Source organism: Polypterus senegalus, chromosome 1 (genome assembly GCF_016835505.1).
Source record: "Polypterus senegalus isolate Bchr_013 chromosome 1, ASM1683550v1, whole genome shotgun sequence".
In the NCBI taxonomy this organism is placed as follows: domain Eukaryota; kingdom Metazoa; phylum Chordata; class Cladistia; order Polypteriformes; family Polypteridae; genus Polypterus; species Polypterus senegalus.
In genome coordinates, this window is record NC_053154.1 from 211067408 (window position 1) to 211090787 (window position 23380).

The 23380-nt window shown below is 36.4% G+C and overlaps 1 protein-coding gene across 6 annotated transcripts in view; it reads left to right on the forward strand.

Annotated features, from left to right (window-relative positions):
- opn4a (opsin 4a (melanopsin)) overlaps nt 1–23380 on the forward strand; it is a 147385-nt gene that overhangs the window by 106875 nt on the left and 17130 nt on the right. For 5 of the 6 annotated variants that reach the window (XM_039768401.1, XM_039768426.1, XM_039768418.1 and 2 more), the window contains exons 4-8: nt 7882–8085; nt 12036–12207; nt 15586–15747; nt 20797–20940; nt 22351–22537. In XM_039768401.1, coding sequence (XP_039624335.1) covers nt 7882–8085; nt 12036–12207; nt 15586–15747; nt 20797–20940; nt 22351–22537 — 869 coding nt within the window. The remainder of the gene's footprint in view (nt 1–7881; nt 8086–12035; nt 12208–15585; nt 15748–20796; nt 20941–22350; nt 22538–23380) is intronic. The other variant, XM_039768409.1, reaches the window with a different exon arrangement.

Genomic DNA, 23380 nt, shown 5'->3' on the forward strand with positions numbered 1-23380 from the left:
ACACGTTCCTAATAAGATGCAGACTGCTAGTAAATATTATCTGAACTTTGAGTATTCAAAGACTCATATCCTATTTTTTGCATAGTATGAATTTAAATACAATGTAGCTTTAACATAAATAATGGAACATTCTGTTCCACCCCATATAAGTTAAAAGAAATGGAATGTTCTTAATAATAGCTCTGTGTGACAATGGTATAGCTTTTAGACTGAGAGAAACATGAAATGTTAGACAGAAAGGCATTGAGGGCATATAGTTTTCTCACCATTATATATGTACATCAAATGTAGGTCCTATTATATGTGATAACAGATAGAAACTTTAAGAGAGATGTAACCTAGATACTTATCTATTATAAAAAAAAATCTTGGGAGAGAGACTAGGGAGACGAGATGTGATCTTCTCGGAAGACAATTTGACGTCCCGCGAGACAAGGCAGTGAGACAACATTTAAAACAAGTTCATGGACATCTAACTTGGCAGACAGACATCATGTGCTCCCAGCTCTTAAAACAACGACAAACGACAAGCAGAACACACAGCTTGCCAGCAGCAGCAGCAGGAAGCCAGCAGATGATCCGACTGCTTCTCCTTAGCATGCGTTCAGAAACTCCCACCACCCCCACTTGCACAGTGCGAGCGGGAGAGCGAAGTGGAAAAAGGACAGCTGCTGTACAGGCTTTGAAATGATCGACGCAGAAGCAGAAAGACAGCAGATGATCCAACCGCTTCTCCTTAGCGTGCATTCAAACGCAAATCCCATCACAACGTGACCAGCATTAGGCTACTTCACGTGACGCGGATGCTCCTGCTACGCAAGCGTTTTACTGTTTATACTTGCGCGCTTTCTTTACATAAATCTGGAGGAATCCACCAGGTGGCAGTGCGAGATATTATCACGGTGAGAACAGGTTCAGCTTTGCTGTGTTGTGAATTGTCTGGAACACCCATTATATTCCGATGACACCTTACCGCAATATCTCTGGAAAGGATGTTTAATGATTAATTCCATCAATCCAGGGATGTTTCCATTCCAGCTAGCATTGGGCACGAGGCAGAAACAATCCCTGGACGAGGCATCAGCTCATCGCAAGGTTAATACAAGTACTCACATACACTAGTGTCATTTCAGTGTCACCAAATCTGCATATCTTTGGAAGGAAACCCAGCAGGAAAACATGTAAACTCCAGGCAGGGAATATGAGCGACGTGACTCCCTGCAAGACAGCAGCACTACCGCTCTGCCACCATGTGTCACCCATATGTGTGTAATTATTAACAGTATTCATTATTTAAATGAAATTAACGATTTATCTTTAAAATGTAACATACATACTTTAATGCATTTCATCATGAAAGTAATATCAAGTATAAATCTAAAGATTCTAAATGTGCAAAGACTTGGAATATCATACATTTAATGTGTTCAGTGTGGCGATCTATTGCTATTTCCCGCTGCTGTCAGGTCAGGAGCAGCTGAAAGAAGAAGAAGAAGCAATGAGAGTAACAATGCTAAATCAGCTATGGTATTTAGAATAGTTTGACCATTTTGTGGACCATTATATTGTTACAGATAAATTACAATCAGATGCATTAAACTAATAAGCGATATGCAGTTAATTTCAGTGTATTTATAAAGCCGCGTCAGGGATGTGGATCTAAAAAAGAAACGGAAACCACACTGGAACAGTAGCACTGCTTTGATGCTGGGTGCCGCCAGTTTTCAAAACTGAGCAGAGAACTTGCATACGCCAGGGTTGGAGCTACCGTGAAAATGTGTGTGGCTTTACGCCAAGTTTAGCTTTTATACATCGTGATTTGAGCATGGAAACGTTCGTATGCAACATTTTTGTGCTTACACACCATTTATGCATGAGGCCCCTGCTCAGAGGACGTGTCAAATGAATGCTGAGAACGCATGGCAACCATGATGCAGGCGTGTATGTGTTCTGAGCGTAAAGTATAAATGAGCCCTCATCTGTCCTGTGAGAAAGAGATTTAACTACGCCCAGGGCCAGAAGTAAAGGACAAGTATTGTTTTTACAAAAGTTGTAAAATAACAGTGAAAATAATGCATATGTAACAATTCTCGTGAAAATAATCTCTTTAAATTGTATATCCAGTAAACCAAACCTCGGGGCTGTAGACATTTCCTTTTTTCCCTTTTTATTCATGTATATTGTCAACCTTTTTCGTTATCTTTTAGCGTGAACTGTTTGATCTGAATTTCACTAAAATCTTTAAAATGAAGACAGTTGGACTGTAGAGTTTTTTTGTATAACAAGTCATACTATAGCTAGAATGCTTTTCTCGACAAACGCTGTTACAAAAATAAAAAGTGAAGACTATTTCTATAGGAAAGTCTTCTATGCATTTGAAAAACTTAACAACATTGTGTTACTAACTATAGCTATTGCATTTTTGCATTTTACTGTTTATTTATTTTCATAGCAAATAGCATTTGCTGCACCTTTAACCATGACTGCAGTTTTTCTTACACTAACTTGGTTTCTGTGTTTGCTGCTGTAACCTCTCAATATTTTTTTTTATTATTTAACACTAGATAGCACTTTGAAAACTCTTTTGGACAGTGTCACATCAGTATGTAGCCAGGTACTGTGTTTAGGGCATTGCTGGCAGGTCAAAGATTTTCGCAAATAATTCTGGAACTTTGAAAACTCTAATTTTCTTTACAGAAGAATTGTGCAAAAGTCTTCAGAAACCCAAGAAAAATATTTTAAATTCTGCTACTCTGTACATTTGCTCAAGAAAACATTATACTGTATCATTAAAATAAATGCAAATTAAACATTGATATAAGAAAAAGTAATACAATTTTTTTCTTTTGTTTCATAAAACCTATTGATGTTTTCTCAAATGGCCAGAACACCACTGGGTTTGCTGTCTCATTAAGGCATTTCAACCAAGTTCACTCCCAACTTGTTCCTTCAAATCCATTCCTATCTTGAAAATTACATAAAATAACGACATAAATTATTATTAATTTAAATGTAAAATATTTTAAGCATTCCCTGACCTCAAATAATGATCCTTATTTTTCAAGAAATAACACCAAACCATTTGAAACTTGACAGAACTGGTTGAAACAACCCCTATTAAGATATTTTCCCTTTACTGTACTATATAATAAGACTACTTACATATGGTTTTAAGACGTCAAGTATCAGGCGGCATGGTGGCTCAGTGGTAGCACTGCTGCTTCATAGTAAGGAGACCTGGGTTCACTTCCCGGGTCCTCCCTGCGTGCAGTTTGCATGTTCTCCCCGTGTCTGCTTGGGTTTCCTCCCACAGTCAAAAGACATGCAGGTTAGGTGCATTGGCAATCCTAAATTGTCCCTAATGTGTGTGTGTGTGTGCCCTGCCAAGGATTTGTTCCTGCCTTGCGCCCTGTGTTGGCTGGGATTAGCTCCAGCAGACCCCCTGTGTTAGGATATAGCGGGTTGGATAATGACTGACTTCAAGTATCACATTCAAAGGAATTACCTTTCCCAACTCTTTTATGATTAGCTTGAAGCCATGATGTCGGAGATAATGAGAGAAGATACGTCAGCAACACAAATGACAAATTGACTGAATGAATACGACACATGAATGCAGTATTAGCTACGTCCAGCCCCGTCTCAAAATCCAGCCCTGTCCCATTCTCCTCCATTCTACACGTTGCAACTTGGAATAACCAGAAAGATGATTGGCAGTCATTTGAAAATTGTTACAGATTCAGAGTTCGTATATGAGAAAAGTCAGCTTCATTGTCGTTTGTTAAAACAAGAAAGGGTATTTAAAGAATTTTTTTTTGCATAACTGAATTTTTGTAAAGTGGTTGTTTATATTATGTGTTAAGCCTGTACTTTTTAAATTAAATCAACAGTACATCTGATTCAAATTAATGAGGTTTTGATTAATCAAACTATGTGTGCAAGTGGTGCAGTTTAAAAAATTAATGGTTATTGGAAATTTGTAAAGTAATACATCTTGAAATATATAAAATCATATTTTTTTTTATCATAAAGACTGTAGTCAGTGAACATTACTACACCCAATCAGATTTTTAAGATGTCATGTCTACTTTGATAATTAAGTAAGTAAAGGTTAGTTCCTTAATGAATTTCCTGCAGGAAATCCAGTAAAATGCTTACTCAGCTTTTGACAGAGTTATCTGAAATTTTTGACCATGTAAAGATGTTTTAACAAACTTGGTCTTGCAGCTAGGTAACTATTCTTGTTAAAAAGCATCAAGGCACAAGAGATTGCCATAAAGCAAGTCATGACAATAATAGGCATAACGTCTTTTCAAACAACAAGTTCAAATTTGACATTTTTGGTTCACAAAGGGGTGGAACGGTGGCGCAGTCAGTAGCACTGCTGTCTCGCAGTCAGTAGACCCAGGTTCGCTTCCCGGGTCCTCCCTGGTGGAGTTTGCACGTTCTCCCCATGTCTGCGTAGGTTTCCTCCAGGTACTCCGGTTTCCTGACATGGTTAGGTGCATTGGCGATTCTAAATTGTCCCTAGTGTGTGCTTGGTGTATGGGTGTGTGTGTGTGAGTGCGCCCTGTGTTGGCTGGGACTGGCTTCAGCGGACCCCCATGACCCTGTGGTTGGGATATAGCGGGTTGGATAATAGATGGGTGGATGGATGGTTTGCAAAGATGTCAATATATTAGAAGAATAGTTAACAAGAAGAATATTAATGCATATCAGCAATGTGTTAAATGTTATTAAATATAATATGCATTCATTCTAAAATTATTGGCATACTAGAGGGTTACCCCCTGCTTGCTTCATTCGCCAACCCCCCTTGCCTGGACTACACACCAGCCACTTCGTGTCTCTTCATGTTGTAAAGAGGGGGGCTGAACGCACCCCAAGGAGACGCGGTTGCTTCTCTGAAACCCCCTCTTAAATAGTGACACTATGGGAAACAAATAGAATTTTTTTTTAACTCCTCTTTGCTTGATTAGCTGCTGCTGCCATGCCACGTGATCTGCATCTCGCACGGTGCTTCAAACATTTAAAAGCCTGTACAGCAGCTGTTCTACTCGTTGTCTTTTATTTCCGGCCCTGGGCATGGTTAAATCTCTTGGCACAAACTCATGTCTCACGGGATGTGAGTTCTTGATATTTTTTAGTTTAAAATTTAAAAACGGAATAAGAATCTGAAAATCTAACAACATCACATTAAAGTTTGATAAATTCTGAAAAGAATGATACCAAACATATATATGCAGATTTAAAAATAAGCCTGATTTAAAGCGTGACAAAAAACATGACATAAAAAGTCAAATAAAATCATTGCACAAAATCGTTGCACTTTTAGGCTTAGGATTTTGTATATATAGAGTAGATTGTATATCTGTCACCCTCATCCCATTGTGATTTTATATACACTACCACTTCAGACATTCAGGAAATTACAGCATGCTTCAGTTTTGTAAATGAATTTTAACAATTTATATCTTGATTATTGTGGCATTAATGGTTTTAACTGCCAAGTGCAGGAGGCATGTGGAGCTCATTAAAATCATAATGTACTCATCAGGAGCGATTCATGCAGACTGCTGGGTGATACAGCAGAAACCTGTGTCAAAAGTAGGCATTTAGCTATGGATACATCTTCAATATTGAACCTTTTTTGCTTTAGTTTTTTATTTATTATTTCTACATTTATTTCAGTAGCCCTGTTTTATGCAATTATTGTATTGCATACATGTGATGCACTGTCATCCCATTCAGATTTGGATCATGCTTTGTACCTGCTGGGGACAGCCAATAAATGGATGGATGGGGCACCTGTATAATATCTGTTTAATAGTTTATATCATGCAGCCACAAATATAAACTACATATAATTTTAATTACATTGCACAAAAAGGTCCCAGGGCACTGTTCAAAGCTGGTGACACAGGGGAAGTTACCTGACAGCACCTCTCTCCATGTACCTTTACTCAATTACAGATAACAGCTTTTTAAAAGGCAAATTGTACAAGCAAAATTTAGTTGTCTGTGTCAGGATCTGGTTTTACCATTTCTGCTTTCTTTAATTTATTTTTATATGTTAAGAGGAAATTGAATTTTTTTGTTATTTTTTTCAGTAGTTTAGTTTTAACATTGTTTAAGTTTTTTATCATGGGCCTGTTGCTATAATACACGCTGCTTCTAGGTTATAGCTTCACTGTATGTTATGTTATTCTTTAGATGTCATCTTTTTAAAAGCACACTATAAATAAAAAGGTCTGAGGTTCACTCTAATAAATTTCAGGAAACACTCCTCCAACAGAAAAATGTCCCCTTTCTCTTACATTTAACTGGACCTAATCTTTTCCTTAGATTTAATGACTTTGCAATTGGATTTGCTCTTTAATCAAAGATAGCTGTGTCTGCTACATTAGCATACACAGTCATGATCTCACTTAATTCTCTCTTGCCCTCTAGATCTAATATATTTAATTAACAACTTTAAAAATATGTTGGATCTCTTCCTTGCATTTAAAGTACTAAGCAATTAAGACATGCTAGCAAGGTTCTTCATCATAATTATTCCATCCATTTTCTCAACTCACTTTCCTGACTATGTTATCATGGTTTGCTGAGGTCTATCATGGCAATTTGTAGTGCAAGGCAGTAAACAATCCTGAACACCAGTTCTTTAAAAGGCACCCACAAACACACACCCTCGTCAAGTTGAAATCAGCATTTAACTTAACATGCACATCTATGAATTGTTTACAGTATGCTAAGTGAAAATCCATGCAAATTGTATAAACTTGATGCAGTTATTGAACTGAAAATTTAACTCTAGTTCTTGAGAAGATTTCAAAAACACTCCTATGATAGCTTTTATTAGAACAAACTGTCACTAAAAAAGAAATTCACTCAGGGAGTCACCCACCCATACAACTTTTCTTAGACAGCTGGAATAACAAGCAGTAACTTCTGCTGTTGTGCCAATAGTGATCTCAATCAGCCAGGGGCTGATGTGGCATCTAGGAGCATAGGGGCTATATATGCAACAACGAGTCTGTGTTAGCCTCACTGCATGTGTCCCTCTGATTACATGCACCCCTCTCTCTGCTGAGGAACTCTCCCAGAAACTTGCCTTCTCTCTCCCATCCACACAACCTTCCTGTGGTGGCAGTATTGGGATACCGACCCAGTCCACTGGAATTAAAAGAAGTGAATTCTACTGTTAGTGCAGATGAAGTTATATTGTAATTTAAAGGTTCCAAGTTCAGTCCACTCTGTATGGGAGAAACCCACAGAGGTGGGGAAAATGTGCAAACTCCACCTGGCAATGACTGGACTCTGGATTTAAAACAGGATCTATAAGGAGGCAGCACTACAGGTTGTGTCAAAATGCTACCCTATATTTATAAATAGTAAAAAGAAAGATAAATGGTGTCCTAAATCAGCAAAGTCTTTTATGCCTGGGGTCCAAAAGAAATAGAAATGTGAGAGGAGGCAGGATAGAATTACTGGTTTCCTTCAGGTCAGTGACAACAGGACTATAAAGACAGCATGTTATTTCACATTTTATTTAAGGGTCAGCATGGTCAACAAGTAGTAACAGCCCATTATGCTAAAAGGGAGAATCCTTGATACCCTTCTATGTATAATTTCTTTAGTATTAACTGACTCATCCCCAGCAGGGCAATGTGACTCTTTCTCTAAAAGGTCTAGCATTTTTTAATTTTTAGGGAGGTTTGGGAGATGTACAGTATTGGGGGTAATGACGAAAAGAAGTCATCTGTTTTTCTTCTTCTCATTTTAACACTGTCTGAAATTATAAGCTGCAGATAGTTGTTTGCAAACAATTGAGTAATTTTGTGACTTTACCCTTTTTATATGTTATTTCTGTTCTCCAAGGTTGTGAGCTTTATGCCTTCTGTGGTGCCCTCTTTGGAATCTGCTCAATGATTACTCTGATGGTGATAGCAGTAGACCGTTACTTTGTCATCACTAGGCCTCTGGCTTCAATGGGTGTGATGTCCCGCAAGCGTGCCCTGGTGATCCTCTCAGGGGTGTGGCTCTACTCACTGGCCTGGAGCCTTCCACCATTCTTTGGATGGAGTAAGTGCTAAACATTAAGATATTGAATTATTATCAAAGCATATAACCTTGTATACAAGAAAACAGTGTCTAAATGTAGAGTTAACAAGGCTTTAGAAGATGTAAAATATGTCAAGATGTTTGGAAAAAAGACAATGTTAAATAGAAATGCATTTCTGGAAACAAAGTTATGTATAAAAGGAACAAAAAGGATGAAAAACACTGATGTTGGTCAATGTAAATACTATACATGCCATAAAGAATGATTATGCTTAGTTTAGACCATTTCTTGTCAGCCTATCTTTTTGTACAAATATTTGTTTATTTTATTTTTTGTGTTTGATAATCTCATACTAGAATTTCTCTCCTTAGCCACAACAGTAGATCTCTGCTCTTAATGCACTGTTTGCTGAGTGAGGTCAGTCTCAGTACACTTTTTACTGTTCAGTTGGTTAACTTTAAGTTGCCTTATAGTTTATGATGCAGTAGTTATTTGGACTGCAACCTTCAAAAAGTACAGCTATTGCTTAGTATGGCATTAAAACAAATGCAGTACAGACCTGGTCAAACATCATCCTTTTGCTGTGGTAGTACACATATATTTAGATGTTTCTAGTGAAGCTCTAGACTTAGAGAAAATAAAACAGTACATAAAAGGAGTCTTATCTAATTAACACTGTGCTAATTTTGCAGTAAATGTGCCTAATACCTTCATTAATGTAAATGTTATAACCGAATCACAATACCATGTCCGTCTTGTTGCTGTTACTGTGTTTAATACCTTATGGGACCTGGCTTAACTATTGCTCAAAAGGATCTCTACATGATAACATATTGTAAGGGTATGTGGCTCTTCAGGTCTGCAAGGTCTGCTGCATTTTGATAAAACAGATCTCTTATTCCTCCAATATGCACAAACAACTGTTTCAAACATGTTATAAACATGATCAGGAAAGATTTCTTTCCAAATTCCAAATACATGAAGCATAGCTAAATCAGTGCCCCTGAATTGACCCTTAAACAGTGATTTTTCAGTACAATGGACTGACACCAGTCCAGGATCAAGATTAGCTCCTGACATTTGCCACATTATTTCAGGATAAGCTGTAGTCATGACCCTAAATTTGACAAAGCAGGTGTAGTAAATGGATAAATGGGTACCTGAATGGAGGATAAGACAATAATATGGTTGTGGGTAAAATGATGAAGTGTACAGAGTGTGGCTACCTTTAGTAACTGAAATTCAAATTTTACAGGTTGTGAGTTTGTGTCCAATGCCTAGGCTTTGTCCCTGTGGAGATGACATATTCTCTCATTGTCTATTTGGGTTTTCCTTTGGGTACTCCAGTCTTCCTCCACTAAAGATACACAGATTAGCTGGCATTCCAAATTGGCCATCTGTTTGTGTGTGTGTGCCCTGTGATGGACTGGAGCCCTGTCCAGTGCTGTTTCTCACCTTGCACTTTAGTGCTACTGGGATTGGCTCTCTGAACTGGATCAAGTGGGTTTGAGAATGTTATGTGTGAAAGATCTTTTCATTCCTTAAATTTGAGTTTGTATACATTATATATACCGTGTATAAAGCAGGTGGACTTTAATATTTAATTTTATGAAATCTCTTCTTTCTCGCCACTATTCCATACAGGCCAGTATGTAGTGACGTTGACATAATTGACTGATGTTGTTTTATTCATCTCTAAACCACTAAACTTTGCACCTCTTTTAAAGGAATTGTTGACTTCACAGCACTTTTCCCTACTGGCCTCATTATTCTTTGACTGTTTAGTTTGGGAAGTTTACATCGTATAGGTAGGCTTTCAGATATGATGAAGCTTGTAGCAGTTTATTTGATTACTAAGCCAACAATTCTCACTGGGATATCTGCAATTTTATATCCTACTTATAATTTATTCTGTTTGATGGGTCAATCACTGATAAAGCTATTTGATTATCATAGTCTTGATTTTGTGATTTATTTTGAAATTCACTGTACATTCACTGTACAATGATACTTACAAAGACAGATGTCTCTGCCCTGAAATTATAGCAAGCCATTTTAATGGTACACAGACAGAGGCTCTTCAGCTTGCTGCACCCCTAATTAACATAAATGAAGGTAGTGCTATTACTGTCACAAAACAGGTACTCTTTAGATATGCTGGTTTTCTCTCATATGTTTAAAGACATTGTGAAGGATGGCCATGGCCCTTGCCTGTATGGGAGGCTGATATAACGGAAGCACCGGGGGAGAAGATGTGCATAGGACACTGCTTCCCCTGGGTTGCTGTGGCTCCACGGATTCCCACTGTGCTTCATGGGAGTTGGAGTTCAGCACGGCCCTTTTGGGTTCCATGGAGACTGCCAGGGAAGCTGCAGAGTCCTACATTGGGCTTTCATCCCACCTGGGAGTGATCCTACATCTCTGCCTAATGAGCCACCAGTAACACTCCCAGGAGCAGTATAAATGGAGCCACCTCACTTCACTCAAGGAGCCAGTTGGGTGGAAGAGGGCAAAGCTTGCTAGGAGGAGTGGAGGCAGAGAAAGAGAAAGAGAAAGGAAGAAAAAGAAGAAGAACAGAACTGTGTTTGGTGCTTCTGACTGTGTTGTACAGGTGGGAAATGGGGGAAGGCGTTTCCCACGGGAAAAAAAGAAAAAGATAAAAGTGTGTGTTTGCACTTGTGTCCCACGTCTGTCTGTGTCGGGGTGGCTGGTCCACAACATGTATGTCAGCTTAAAGGGAGGCTCTACTTTGGTTATGAAAATAAATAATCTGTGATGGACTGGCACCAGTTCATGGTTGAGTCTTGCCTTGTACTTAACATTGATAAGAAAGGCTCTGTCATTCTTTTAGTTCTACATAAGTGGGTTCAGAAAATGAGTCAAAGAAACATGAAAATATAACTGAAAATATTCATTGTTACTTTAATGATGCCAAAATATTGTATATATTATGCATACCTCTAGGTATGTAAGTAAAATTTCTGTCCTTCCATTTCTGAGCCCAGTTAATCAGAGTAAAGGTCACAGGTGGAAGATTCTATTTCAGCAGCATTTGGCTCAAGGCAAGAACCAACACTGTATTGGGTGGGAATCTATGATGGGGCACCTTCACATTACACAGCTATGCATCCATAAAGGGACAATTTAAAGTTGTCAGTTGTCATAGCACATCCATTGTGAGGATGTGGATGGATAACCAGACAAAAACCCAGAATATAAATAACTCCACAATTACCATTGCACCATTTAAACACTGGATTCTGGTACAGTAAGGCAAAACCACTAACCACTGCAATGCCATGCCTTCTAGGAGTAAGACCTGAATCAGTTTTTTGGTGGTATGTGTTATGCCCCTACTGATGAATTAAGATCCCCACAGCTGTAACACAACACTGGATATAACATCCCTGTTCAGCATATTTAAAAATTAACATCATTTCATCCAAAAGTAAATCCAATGCAAATACAAGCATGTGTAGATACTCCAATACTTTAACCCTCTTGATATACCGGTACTTTAAAAATAAAACACTTTTTCCTGGTAAACTGACACATAGAATTAAAAAAAATATATTTTTAAACAATAAAAATATATAAAACTCATTCAGAATCTTTCTTGAACTAATTTTTAATAGTGTATGTCAAAAGTGTATCCTAGGTCCCATAGGCAAAATCTAGATTAAACATTCTGAGCAAATCTAAAGAATATATTAAACAAACATATTGTGCTGAAAACTGAACATTTCATATTCATATTAATGAAGTAGGCAAATGTAAATAGGAGATATTAGTACAGAAAGGCACCTCTATAAATATATAAATAAACCAGGTCTTCCCTCCACACAAAATTAAACAGTATAACATCATCATCTAAAAGAAACTGAAAAATAAGCAAGCACTAAACATCAAAAAAACTTTAATAAAATCTACTGTTTATATACTATCTTACCCCTTCCTGTTATATTGACAGGTGCCTATGTGCCAGAAGGGCTCCTGACTTCCTGTACCTGGGATTATATGACATTTACCCCAGCAGTGCGTGCTTATACAATGCTGCTTTTTACCTTCATTTTTTTCATTCCTCTGCTTGTCATTATCTGCTGCTACTTTTTCATCTTCCGTGCCATCCGTTCAACCAACAGGTAAGATGTCTATCTATCACAGAAAGCTACAAAATTCAGTACCCTATATAACTATCTTGTGTAATTTACAATTGTAGCACAATTTGGTTAAGTAACTTGTTCAGAGAAGACAATGACTTGATGGTGGAGCTAAATCAGCATCTTTGCAGTTTCCAGTCAAAGACTAATCTATTGGGCTAAAATACCTTTTTAATGTTTTAAATTAGATCTTCTTTAGCACCATATGACTGTGTTTACCAAAAGCTGCTCAATTTCATTTATAGATAATATATAGTTTGGGCGTGCAAAAGTTCGGGCACCCTTGCTTAAAATGTCTGTTACTGTGAATAGTTAAGTGAGAAGATGAACTGGTCACAGGAAGGCATTACGGTAATGATGACACATTTCTTTAATATTTTAAGCAAGATTAAATTTGTTTATTTCCATCATTCACAGGTACAAAATAATGAAAAGGGCCTGAAGCAAAAGTTTGGGTACCCGACATTGTCAGTACTTAGTAACACCCCCTTTGTCAAATATCACAGCTTGTAAGTGCTTTTTGTAGACTTTTCCAGGAGTCTTTCATTTCTTACTTGGAGTATTTTCACCTATTCAACCTTGCAAAAGGCTTCTAATTCTTCAAGATTCTTGGGCCGTTTTGCATGCACTGCTCTTTTGAGATCTATCCACACATTTTCAATGATGTTTAGGTCGGGTGACCTAACCGGCAGCTTGTGCCTCTTGAGGTATTCCATTGTAGATTTGGAGGTGTGACTTGTTCCCTGTGTGACTGGCTACAACACAAGCCCAAAGCATGTTCAATCCACCCCCATGCTTAACAGTTGGAGATGTGGTCTATTCCTGGAATTCAGCACCTTTTTCTCTCCAAACATACCATTGCACATTGTAGCCAAATAGTTCTATTTCATCAGTCCACAGGACTTATTTCCAAAATGCATCAGGCTTGTTTGGCTTATTTAGATGTTCATTTGCAGTCTTCATGTGCTGAATTTTGTGGCTAGCATGCAGGAAAGGTTTTCTTCTGCTGACACTAACATGAGGGTTATATTTGTTCAGGTGTTGCCACACAGTAGAACAGTGCACCACCACTCCAGAATCTCCTAAATCTTTCTTCAGGTCTTTTTATACTCAAAAGGGGCTTTTATTTGAAGCAATCCAACAAGCAGTTCTTTCAGAAAGTTATCTTGGTCTTCCGGACCTCAACTTAACCTATCCATTGTTCCTGTTAACTGATATTTCTTAACAACATTACGAACTGAGAAAACAGCTACCTGAAAAAGCTTTGCTATCTTCTTGTAGCCTTCTTCCGCTTTGTGAGCATCAATTATTTTATTTTTCAGCGTGCTAGGCAGCTGCTTTGAGGAGCCCATTGCTGCTGATTGTTGGAGGAGACAGAGAATTTATACAGCTTTTCAATTTGCATCACCTGGGGTTTCCTCACAATAACTGTGAACAAGCCATAGCTCTAAAGAATTAATTAAGGTCTGAGACCTTTGTAAGTTATTGGGGACCTCAAATATCTTGGGGTGTCCAAACTTTTGCTGGTGCTTCTTTTCTTTTTTCACTTCACAATTGTATAAAACAAAAGGAATACAATATAGTCTTACTGAAAAGAAATGTGTCATTTTTAACTGTATGCCTTTTGGTGATCAGTTCACCTTCTGCTCACTAAACTATTCATAGTAACAGACATTTTAAGCAATGCTGCCAAAACTTTTGCTGCCACTGTATATGTATACAACAACAACAACAACAACATTTATTTATATAGCACATTTTCATACAAAAAGTAGCTCAAAGTGCTTTACATAATGAAAAATAGAAAAATAAAATAAGTCAACATTAATTAACATAGAATAAGAGTAAGGTCCAATCGCCAGGGTGGACAGAAAAAACAAAAAAACTCCAGGGGGCTGGAGAAAAAAATAAAATCTGTAGGGGTTCCAGACCAAGAGACCGCCCAGTCCCCTCTGGGCATTCTACCTAACATAAATGAAACAGTCCTCTTTGGATTTAGGGTTCTCACGGAAGGACTTGATGATGATGGTCACGTAGACTTCTGCCTTTTAATCCATCCATCATTGTTGGAGCATCATGATGCTTTGAGTAGGTGGTGGTGGCGCAGTATACAGTATATATGCTCAGTAGCCACTTTATGAAGTCCAGTTGCTAACATAAATATGCTGCTTATCCAACTAGTCAGTAATGATGTGGCTGAAACTCAGTCTATAAGGAACATGCAGGCATGGTCAAGAGACTTAGTTGTTGCTACAAAAAAATATTAGAATGGGCAGGGCACATAATCTAAGCAACTTTAACTATTGCATGCTTGCTGATGCCAGATGTGGTGCCTTGGATTTTCATATAATAAATTCTGTAAAATCTGAACCAAATGCTGCAATAAAAATATTCATTAGGCAGTGGTATAATGGGTAAATATAACTTGCAAATAGAAGAAGTCAGTCTTTATCACTCTAGCAAGCAAAATAGGATTCCTTGCCTGAAATGCCAGAATGTCTGATGTACAATACACCAAGACAGTCAGTTAGTAAAAACGCTTTGAATGGCCCACCAACTTTCAGCACTCTCTCACAAGGGTAAGTTAACACCTCTCAGATTAGGCCATTAACTGAAGAAGCTCAAATACACTCAAACCAGAAACCACTAACTGAAAGAGCCCATATACACCCAGATAGGGTGATTGTTTTCATTACCTGGTTCTCCTTTTACTGGTGGTGAATATATTAATGATATAACTGCCCTTTAAGCTTTGGTCAATCAGATATTCTCTCCAGATATTCTACCAAATATTATCAAAAACATTTAATAAACATTATCAAGCAAAAAAAAAACAACATTTCAAACCTGCTTTTTCTTTTTATTTCCAAATATGTAGAATAAATAAAACAATAAAACACTAAAAATTGTGATAACAAAAAATGAATGTGTATGCTTACCAGTACAGTGATCATGCTAATGATTTTTTGCTTTGCAATAACTTCCTCCATGGGCAATAAGACCAAAAATACCATTATTTCAAAAACTTTGACTTACTACACATATAGATATACAGTACTGTCTATTCAAAGTTTTGTACACCTAATGCATATATGTGTATAATTCACTTCACTGCTAAACAAAATTGTGCCTGGCACAAACAACATCACCATATAGCTTACTAAATACATATACTGGTTTTGTCACTTTTTTTGTTTGTTTAAACAATACTTTTCATCAATCATCAATGTGGATTGCACTTTATGCTGGGTAATTTCAGAATGCTAGCCTGTAAACTCTGCATTATGTATCCATAGATTTCATCATATTTATACTAGATTTGAAAATAACGGGCCAAATTTAATTTTTAATACTTTCCAGGGCTATTAAAAAAATCAGTTCTGATGACAGCAGAGAATCACTAAGGAAGTTCCAGAGAATGAAGAATGAATGGAAAATGGCAAAAATCGCTCTTATTGTCATTCTCCTCTATGTTATTTCCTGGTCACCATACTCCACAGTGGCCCTTACTGCCTTTGCTGGGTAAGACCTCCTTTGATTTAAGGAATATACATCTTTATAGTCACCTTCATGCACCAAGATGCTTTTTGTGAAGACATTTGTTGTAGTAACCTGTCTCTAGTACACTCTGTCTGGAATCTGAAACTCACTATCTATAGTATATAAAGTTTACCGTCTGTATGCCACAGGTCTGTACTCTTGAAGTATACAGTAGTTTTACAATACAAAATTACTAATTAAAGATTAATTTATTTGTAATTAATCTAGCAAAATGTTCAGTTCTTATATAAACTATAATCTAAAGAATTTCTGTAATATAATATATATAATAACTTCAAATACTACTTTATAATAGAAGGCAACTCATTCACACCGTTTCTGTGCAGTCATACTGTATTGGATTGGCAGGTCAGGTTTTGGTCAAACATTTTTTCAGCATTGCTGTCTTAATAGTATATCTAGTGCATACACAGGTAAGTGGACTTTTAAGTCATTGGGATGGAGGGTGGTAATTTACTTTGACTACTATATAAAATATGGATATGATGATTTTGGTTTTTTTTTAGGTAACCAATTTTTGTTTATTTGGAAATGCATACAGAAGTATTCAATTGTTAAAGGATATAAAAAATGTAACATAATACCAAAAAATAGATAAATCATATAACAGATGTATGGAAATGGTAATGTATAACTTACTTACTTACAAGACAACACATGCTTTAAAGGAACTTTAGACCTTAAGTAATACACTTTGCACTAAACCAGTTGACCCTTCATGAAACAAATACTTGACAGTGTTTACTGAGATTCATTGGCATTTTATTGATAGAATCAATACAGTGACATATAACAAAGAATAATTTGTTTATTTCCTTATTTACTTGGTGGGGCAAAATTTCAGATTATAAAATTATAAATGCTGTAGGTGACTTGAATTGTTACCCACTTACAGTCTTTATTTTCAAGTTCTTTTTCTAGTTGCATCTCATTTGCTGATAAAGCTGGGACACAATTAAGAAGTTAAAACTGACAAATTTTTTGGGACAAAAGTGTGTTGAGCTCAAAATTGGGGGTTGTCAATGTGTGACAAGGAGTTTAAGTCAACCTGTGCTTACAACTGGAACATGCAGAGAATACAGCATACCTGGCAGAAATAGCATTAAAAAAATGAACAAATCGCCATAGAAAGAACATTGAAGTTTGTGCAGTATTTACAAATACAGAGATGTAAAGAGCTACTCATTTTCAGCAATTTTTAAACACAGTATCTTACTTTATAATAAATTTCAAAGTGGCTGAAATACCTTTGAAATGTCAATATCCTTACTATTTCAACTTTCTGTAAAGTATATAAACATGTATTTGTTTTTTTTTTTACTTTATAATAATTGTTTGCAAAACACCACAATGCAGTGCTTTATCTCTGGTAACCAAAGGCAGAACAAATGGAGTTTCTTGATACCACTGAATAGGAAAGCACAAAATATGTTCTTGATTCTTAGCACTTTTTCTATAAATCTTATACTGTGCTTTTAGCATTATCACAAGCTAATAAACCCTCCAAACCTGAATGGATTTTACCAATTGTATTGAAAGAAATTAAAGACATTATTTATAAACCTTTATTAGGTATATTTGAGCAGTCACTTGAGGAAGGACAAGTACCTGATGATAGGAAAGTTGTAAATGTGACTCTAGTTTTCAAGAAGGAAGACAAAATGGATCCTGGTTATTATAGACCAATACGTCCTACTTAATGCAAAATTATGTAAACTATAATAAAAAAATTAATTAGGAAAGTATCTACTGTATGTGAAAATGACATACTAAATAACAACCAGTCTTGCCAAACCAATCTTTAAAATTGTTTTGAACAAGCAACTACAATAGTTCTTGGACATTCAAAAAGCCTTTGATAGTGTCCCACACCTAACATTAATTTTAAATCTATTAGCTGTCCATATCAGAGGTAACCAACAAAACTGAATCTCAAGTTGGTTAATCAGCAGGAGACAGAGTGTAGAGATAAGAAGAGAATAAGGTCATCAGTGGAGTCCCTCAGGGATCTGTCTGTGACATTTTCTGATTTATATTAATGACATAGTATACTCCTGAAATTTGCAGATAATACCAAAAATGGCAGACACTGAGGAGGCAGAAAAAACAATACAGAAAGAACTGGGTGACCACTTGGAAAATTCTTTTTAATTTAGAAAAGTGCTACACATAGGCAAAAATGTTATGTGTCAGCCATGGTTCCTGCCCTAGGTATGATTCATATTCGTGTCTAAGGCCTGTTTTGTTCAATTTTGATTCTTTTGTTCCTGCAATATTGTTATTTACTTAGTTTCTTTGTAGCTACATACCTTTTGTTATGTTTCATGTGTTTTGTGAGTGGTTCGCCAAGAGGCAGAACCACCTGATCATCACTGCCAAGGAACTGTCCTCAGCCCTATAAAAGCAAGGATATACTACATTTCCTGGTGGGTTCATTTTGAATATACTAGTTGTGTGGTGAGTTTCCCTTGTGTTTTCTGTGCTTTTTTAAGATTGTGATTTTCTGCATTTTAGCTTTCTTGCTCTGTTTGATCACTCTATTTGAATATTGTATTGGGACCTAATTTACCTTGTATGGCCATATAGGCAACTCCTTTTTGCCTTTGTGCTCTTCGGAACTTCACGGTGTTACAGAGAAATTTTGGATAATAAATATTTTTTTTATAAAGGTCCTATATTTTCTTTTACCGGGAAATCTTCGGTTTTTTGGGACTTTTGTACTCTCTGAAAAGGCCTATGCCATGTCAATGTCATTTAAAAAGGAATGTCAATTATAAATACAAGATGAAGATAAAGAAAGTGACCTCTGAAAATGATCTAGGGATTTATGCTGATGCAGCATTTCATCATCTAAGCCAGTGTTTCCCAAACTCGGTCCTGGGGAACCTCTGTGGCTACAGGTTTTTGTTCCAACCAGCTTCTGTTTGTAATTGGACTCCTGGGCTAATTAAGTGATGTGTTATTTCCCAAGTTCTGAGTTTAGAAAACAATATAGAAATTAGAAAACTAAGTCTGCTAAAAAAAATATTAAAATATAACAAGCAGTTATATAGGAATAATGTATTTTGTTTCTTTTTAATAGTATTTTCATCTTGATTTTCATCCTGCTTTTCTAGGTGTTCTAATTGTTTAATTAATCCATTATTTACTAATTAATGGGTCTGACGCTAAAGTAGTTGCAGCCTTTGATTATTCAGTGTTGTTTGCCTGGGTGCCTGATCTGCTTATTTTAAATTGTCATTAATAAGATACAACGAAGGGGAAAAACTGCACATAGAAAGGGCAAAATATAATGAAATCAACAAAAGAGAGTTAAGCATTTAAATCTAGAGCAAAAGCAGAAATATTGATAAATGTCTTATAAATGTAAAAATCATGCTGCTGTGCTTTTCTGAATGTTGAATAAAAGAATTAAAATATCAGCAAATTAAATGAGATCAGTGTTATCTGGTGTTGTCACTGATTAGGAATCTGGTTGGAACAAAAACCTGCAGCCACAGGGGTTCCCCAGGACCGAGTTTGGGAAACACTGATCTAAGCAATGTGCAGAAATTATTAAAAAGTAAAATAAAATATTAGGTTATATTATAAAAACTTTTGAATATTAAAGGAAGGAACATTATTCTCAGACTATATAATGTACTAGTGAGACCGCATCTGGTACTGTGTGCAGTTCTGGTTGCCATTGTACAGGAAGGACATAGCAGCACTTTAAGCTGTACAGAAGAGAGCAACTAAGTGAATCCCAAAACTTAAGGACATGTTGCATTCTGACAGCCTTAAAGATGTTGACCTGTTTAGTCTCGAGTACAGGTGATTGCTTAGGGGTCTAATCCAGGTTTTCAAAATTTTCAAAGGCATTGATAAAGTAGGTCCAACAGAATTCTTTCAACTTAATGGTAAATGACATACTCAAGAACACCAGTGGAAATTGAGGTGAAGTGTATTTAGGGTTAAAGCAAGAAAGCACTTCTTTACACAAAAAGTTGTGGGAATATGGAACAAACTACCAAGCGATGTAGCTGAAGCAGACACCTTGACAAAATTAAGAACCACCTGGATGAGATATTGGGATAGCTTAGCTATAAACTAAACAAACAAGCTTGATGGACTGAATGTCTCCTCTTGTTAGTGAAATTTCTTATGTTCTCTCTTCTCAACAACATGCACAGGAAGCTACAGAAGTATCTGTCAACAGTACGCATGTGTCTATTTGTATTCAACAGTATGAAACCATCAACAAACTCCAAATGTGACATAAATATAATAGCGATATACTATAAACATTCCAGAAGATAACATAAACTACAATACAGAGAAATGTTCTGTGTCAATATACTCATGTAAGCAAAATATTTACCTCTTGCCCAATTACAAGTAGCCTGCTAGCACACATTAGCGTAAATAGTCCATTTGCTGTAGAGTAATATTGAAGATGTCTTTAATAGAAAATTCTCAGGGCAGAGCGGGTGAACCATGGCCTATTCCATTTCATGCAAGTACATGGAATTTTTATTTACATTTTTTAGACAAAGAAAATCATAGTCGAAAATGCAATTAAAGAATAAGCTTGTGAAGAAACAAATTTCAATTGAAAAATACCAATCATGGTATATATACAATATTTTGCTACATAAAATTACATTCTAAAATATGTGAAACATATTTTGTAAATTTAAAAAAATAACTAGTTTGCTTTTGGGTTTTATAATGGAACTATTGGGTATTGGGGTCCCAACATAAATTTATTACATATGCTTCACTTTTTATGCAATTTCATGTGACAAATTAACACATACTGTAAACAAGACAGTGAAGAAATAACGTAGAGTTGAAAAATACCAAAATTAACTTTAATATATAATAAATAATGTTCAGAATGTTCTTTGTATGGTAGTTCACTTAGAATTAATGTAGATTTTGAATTCTTGGGTCTAAGTGGCCAGTCTGATACCCATTATACTTGTATAGTCTACTCTTTACTAAATATCTTTTTTTTTTGTTTTTCAGATTTATGATTGATGATTTTGTATGCATGTGTTTCAGATATTCTGACTTGTTGACACCTTACATGAATTCTGTGCCTGCAGTGATAGCAAAGGCTTCAGCCATCCACAATCCCATTATCTATGCAATAACACATCCCAAATACAGGTACTGTACTGTATATTAAACATCCTTAAAGTTTTTAGTTCATAGTCTAAAATTGTAGCCATTAGCAGTCAAAGTCACTTTGCTATTAGATTAGATTGCTGCAGCTCACTCACTCCAGTTTAAACAGAAACCATATTTAGTAGAGTACAATTTAAAATATATTTTAAATAATTAACCTAAGCCCAGTTTTTTTTTTTGTATTTCCGATGTCTTCTGTGCTGCAGCAGTTCCTCAATCAAACTGAGAAAATGGAGCAGTCAAAGTTTACAATAAAGTAACTGACAGGGAATTCTGGTATGCAAAGAGTCTTATTCACAAAACAAAGTCAAACACTGCCCTGTTATTTATAATATTCTATCCATCCATCCATTTTCTAAACTTTCCTAACCAGAGCAAGGTGATGAGGAAGGTGGAGCCTATCCTAGTAAGCATCAGAGACAAGACAGGAACAATCCCTGGACAGGGCACTAGCCCATCACAGGATGAACATAGACACATATTGTACATTATGGCCAATTTAGCATTACCAATCCACCTAACCAACATGTCTTTGGGCAGTGGGGGAAATGGAAACACAAAGAGGAAAATCACATAGACACAAGGAAAACATGTCGACTGCACACAGGAAGCAATTTAAACCACAGTCTCTTTGTTGCAAGCCTCAGTGCTGCTACCACTGTGCCACTAGGCCACCTTTCTTAATGTTCCCCATTAACTTTTTCCAAAATTTCTTACTTGATTATTGAAACATATTAAAATGGGACATAATCACCTTTGTCTTTTCACTATTTAATTCTATTTTGTTTTCATGCACACAGAGTAAATGTGGACGTTTGTAACAGCATCATACTAGGCTGCCTAATGTTGGCCTTGCCTTGCATTGAGTTCCCAGACATTCTCACCCTTCTTGCTGTTACTTATTGTACTGTGTATGAAATAACCACTTATGCCAGAATATAAACACCATTCAGAGATTTGTTGGGACAAGTGGACAAATGACAAAGAAAGGAACCAAGAAAGGTCAAATTTTAGCATATTGGTGATAGAAGATCTTTTTTTAGAACAAAGGACCTTCTGGTATGAAGAAGAATTAAAATGAATGCTCTAAAAGAAGCCCTGTTTTTGAATGTAGGTGTGTAAAAGCTATATGCTTTAAAATGTAATAGAAAATTATAGCTGTCACTATTTTATTCATGGTTGTGTAACAAAAGTTACACTGAATCTGATGAAAATCCTACAGTATGCAATGCTGATCCTCTGTACAGCTGATAATAACCTGATAAGACCCTAAAAAGCAGATGCCTATTTTCTAGTAATAAAAATGCCTTTATAATGCCAGAAAATTGTTATTGCCTGTGTTCAACCGAATTATTTATTTCAATTTATGAAACTTCTCATTTGTGTTGTCAGGATGGCAATCGCTAAGTATTTCCCATGCCTAGGGTTTCTGCTAAGGGTGTCCCGCAAAGACTCTCAATTTGCCAGCAGCTTTGCATCAACTCGTCGTTCAACTGTTACCAGTCAAACATCCAGCTTCAGTTCAGCACACCACAGGGGACGCAAAAGTCGCCTTTCTTCTGCCTCAGACAGTGAGTCTGTATGTACCTCCGACATTTTTTACCTTTTTGACACCTTGACATCTCAGTGATGTATTCTTTAATTGTAACAGTAGAGTCTTTAATGTTATGTGTGAGTCTACATATACTCCATTGTCTGAAGCTCTCTAAACTAGTTACTGCTATATGCATTTCCTGTATTTTTCTGTCTCTTGTCCACACATTTTGCATCTATTTGTGCCAAGCCTCTGTGTCTATTTGATCTGCTTTGATGTCTCTGACCCCAATACTTTTCTGAATCTGACACTCTCATGGGTGGAGGAGGCACCTTTAGATTTTGTACAATTGCCTGTGAATACACAATAGTAAATCAACATTTATCCTTGCTTATGTGATAATTTATTTGGCTGTAGATCCTTCCATCTGCACATGTGGAAACATGGTATGCCTGTGGTCACATTTGTAAAGATTTGACCTTTATCAGTTAGTTTATTTTGTTGTTTCCTAGGAGTAAATATGGCCACTCTGCTCTCTGTTTGCACCAAAGAAGAGCAGCAAGCAGTGATACTCTTTTTATGGGCTGAAGGTGTTCCATGGGCTGAATTCCACAGATGATCTTCTGCATAACATGGAGATAGTGTTTTAACAAGGCAAAGTATTTACAAATTAGTTAAGATGTTAAATATGTCCACTTGCCTAAGATGTCCACATCCACTACTGACGAAAATACTGAGCAAGTCCGTTCCAGGTTCTGATCAACTGATGGGGATATGGTATATTGGTATACCTTCAGCCCAAAAAAAGTGGATCACTGCTTGCTGGTCTTCTTTGGTGAAAATGGAGTGTGGACCAACCATGTTTAATCCTAGAAAACATCATGATAA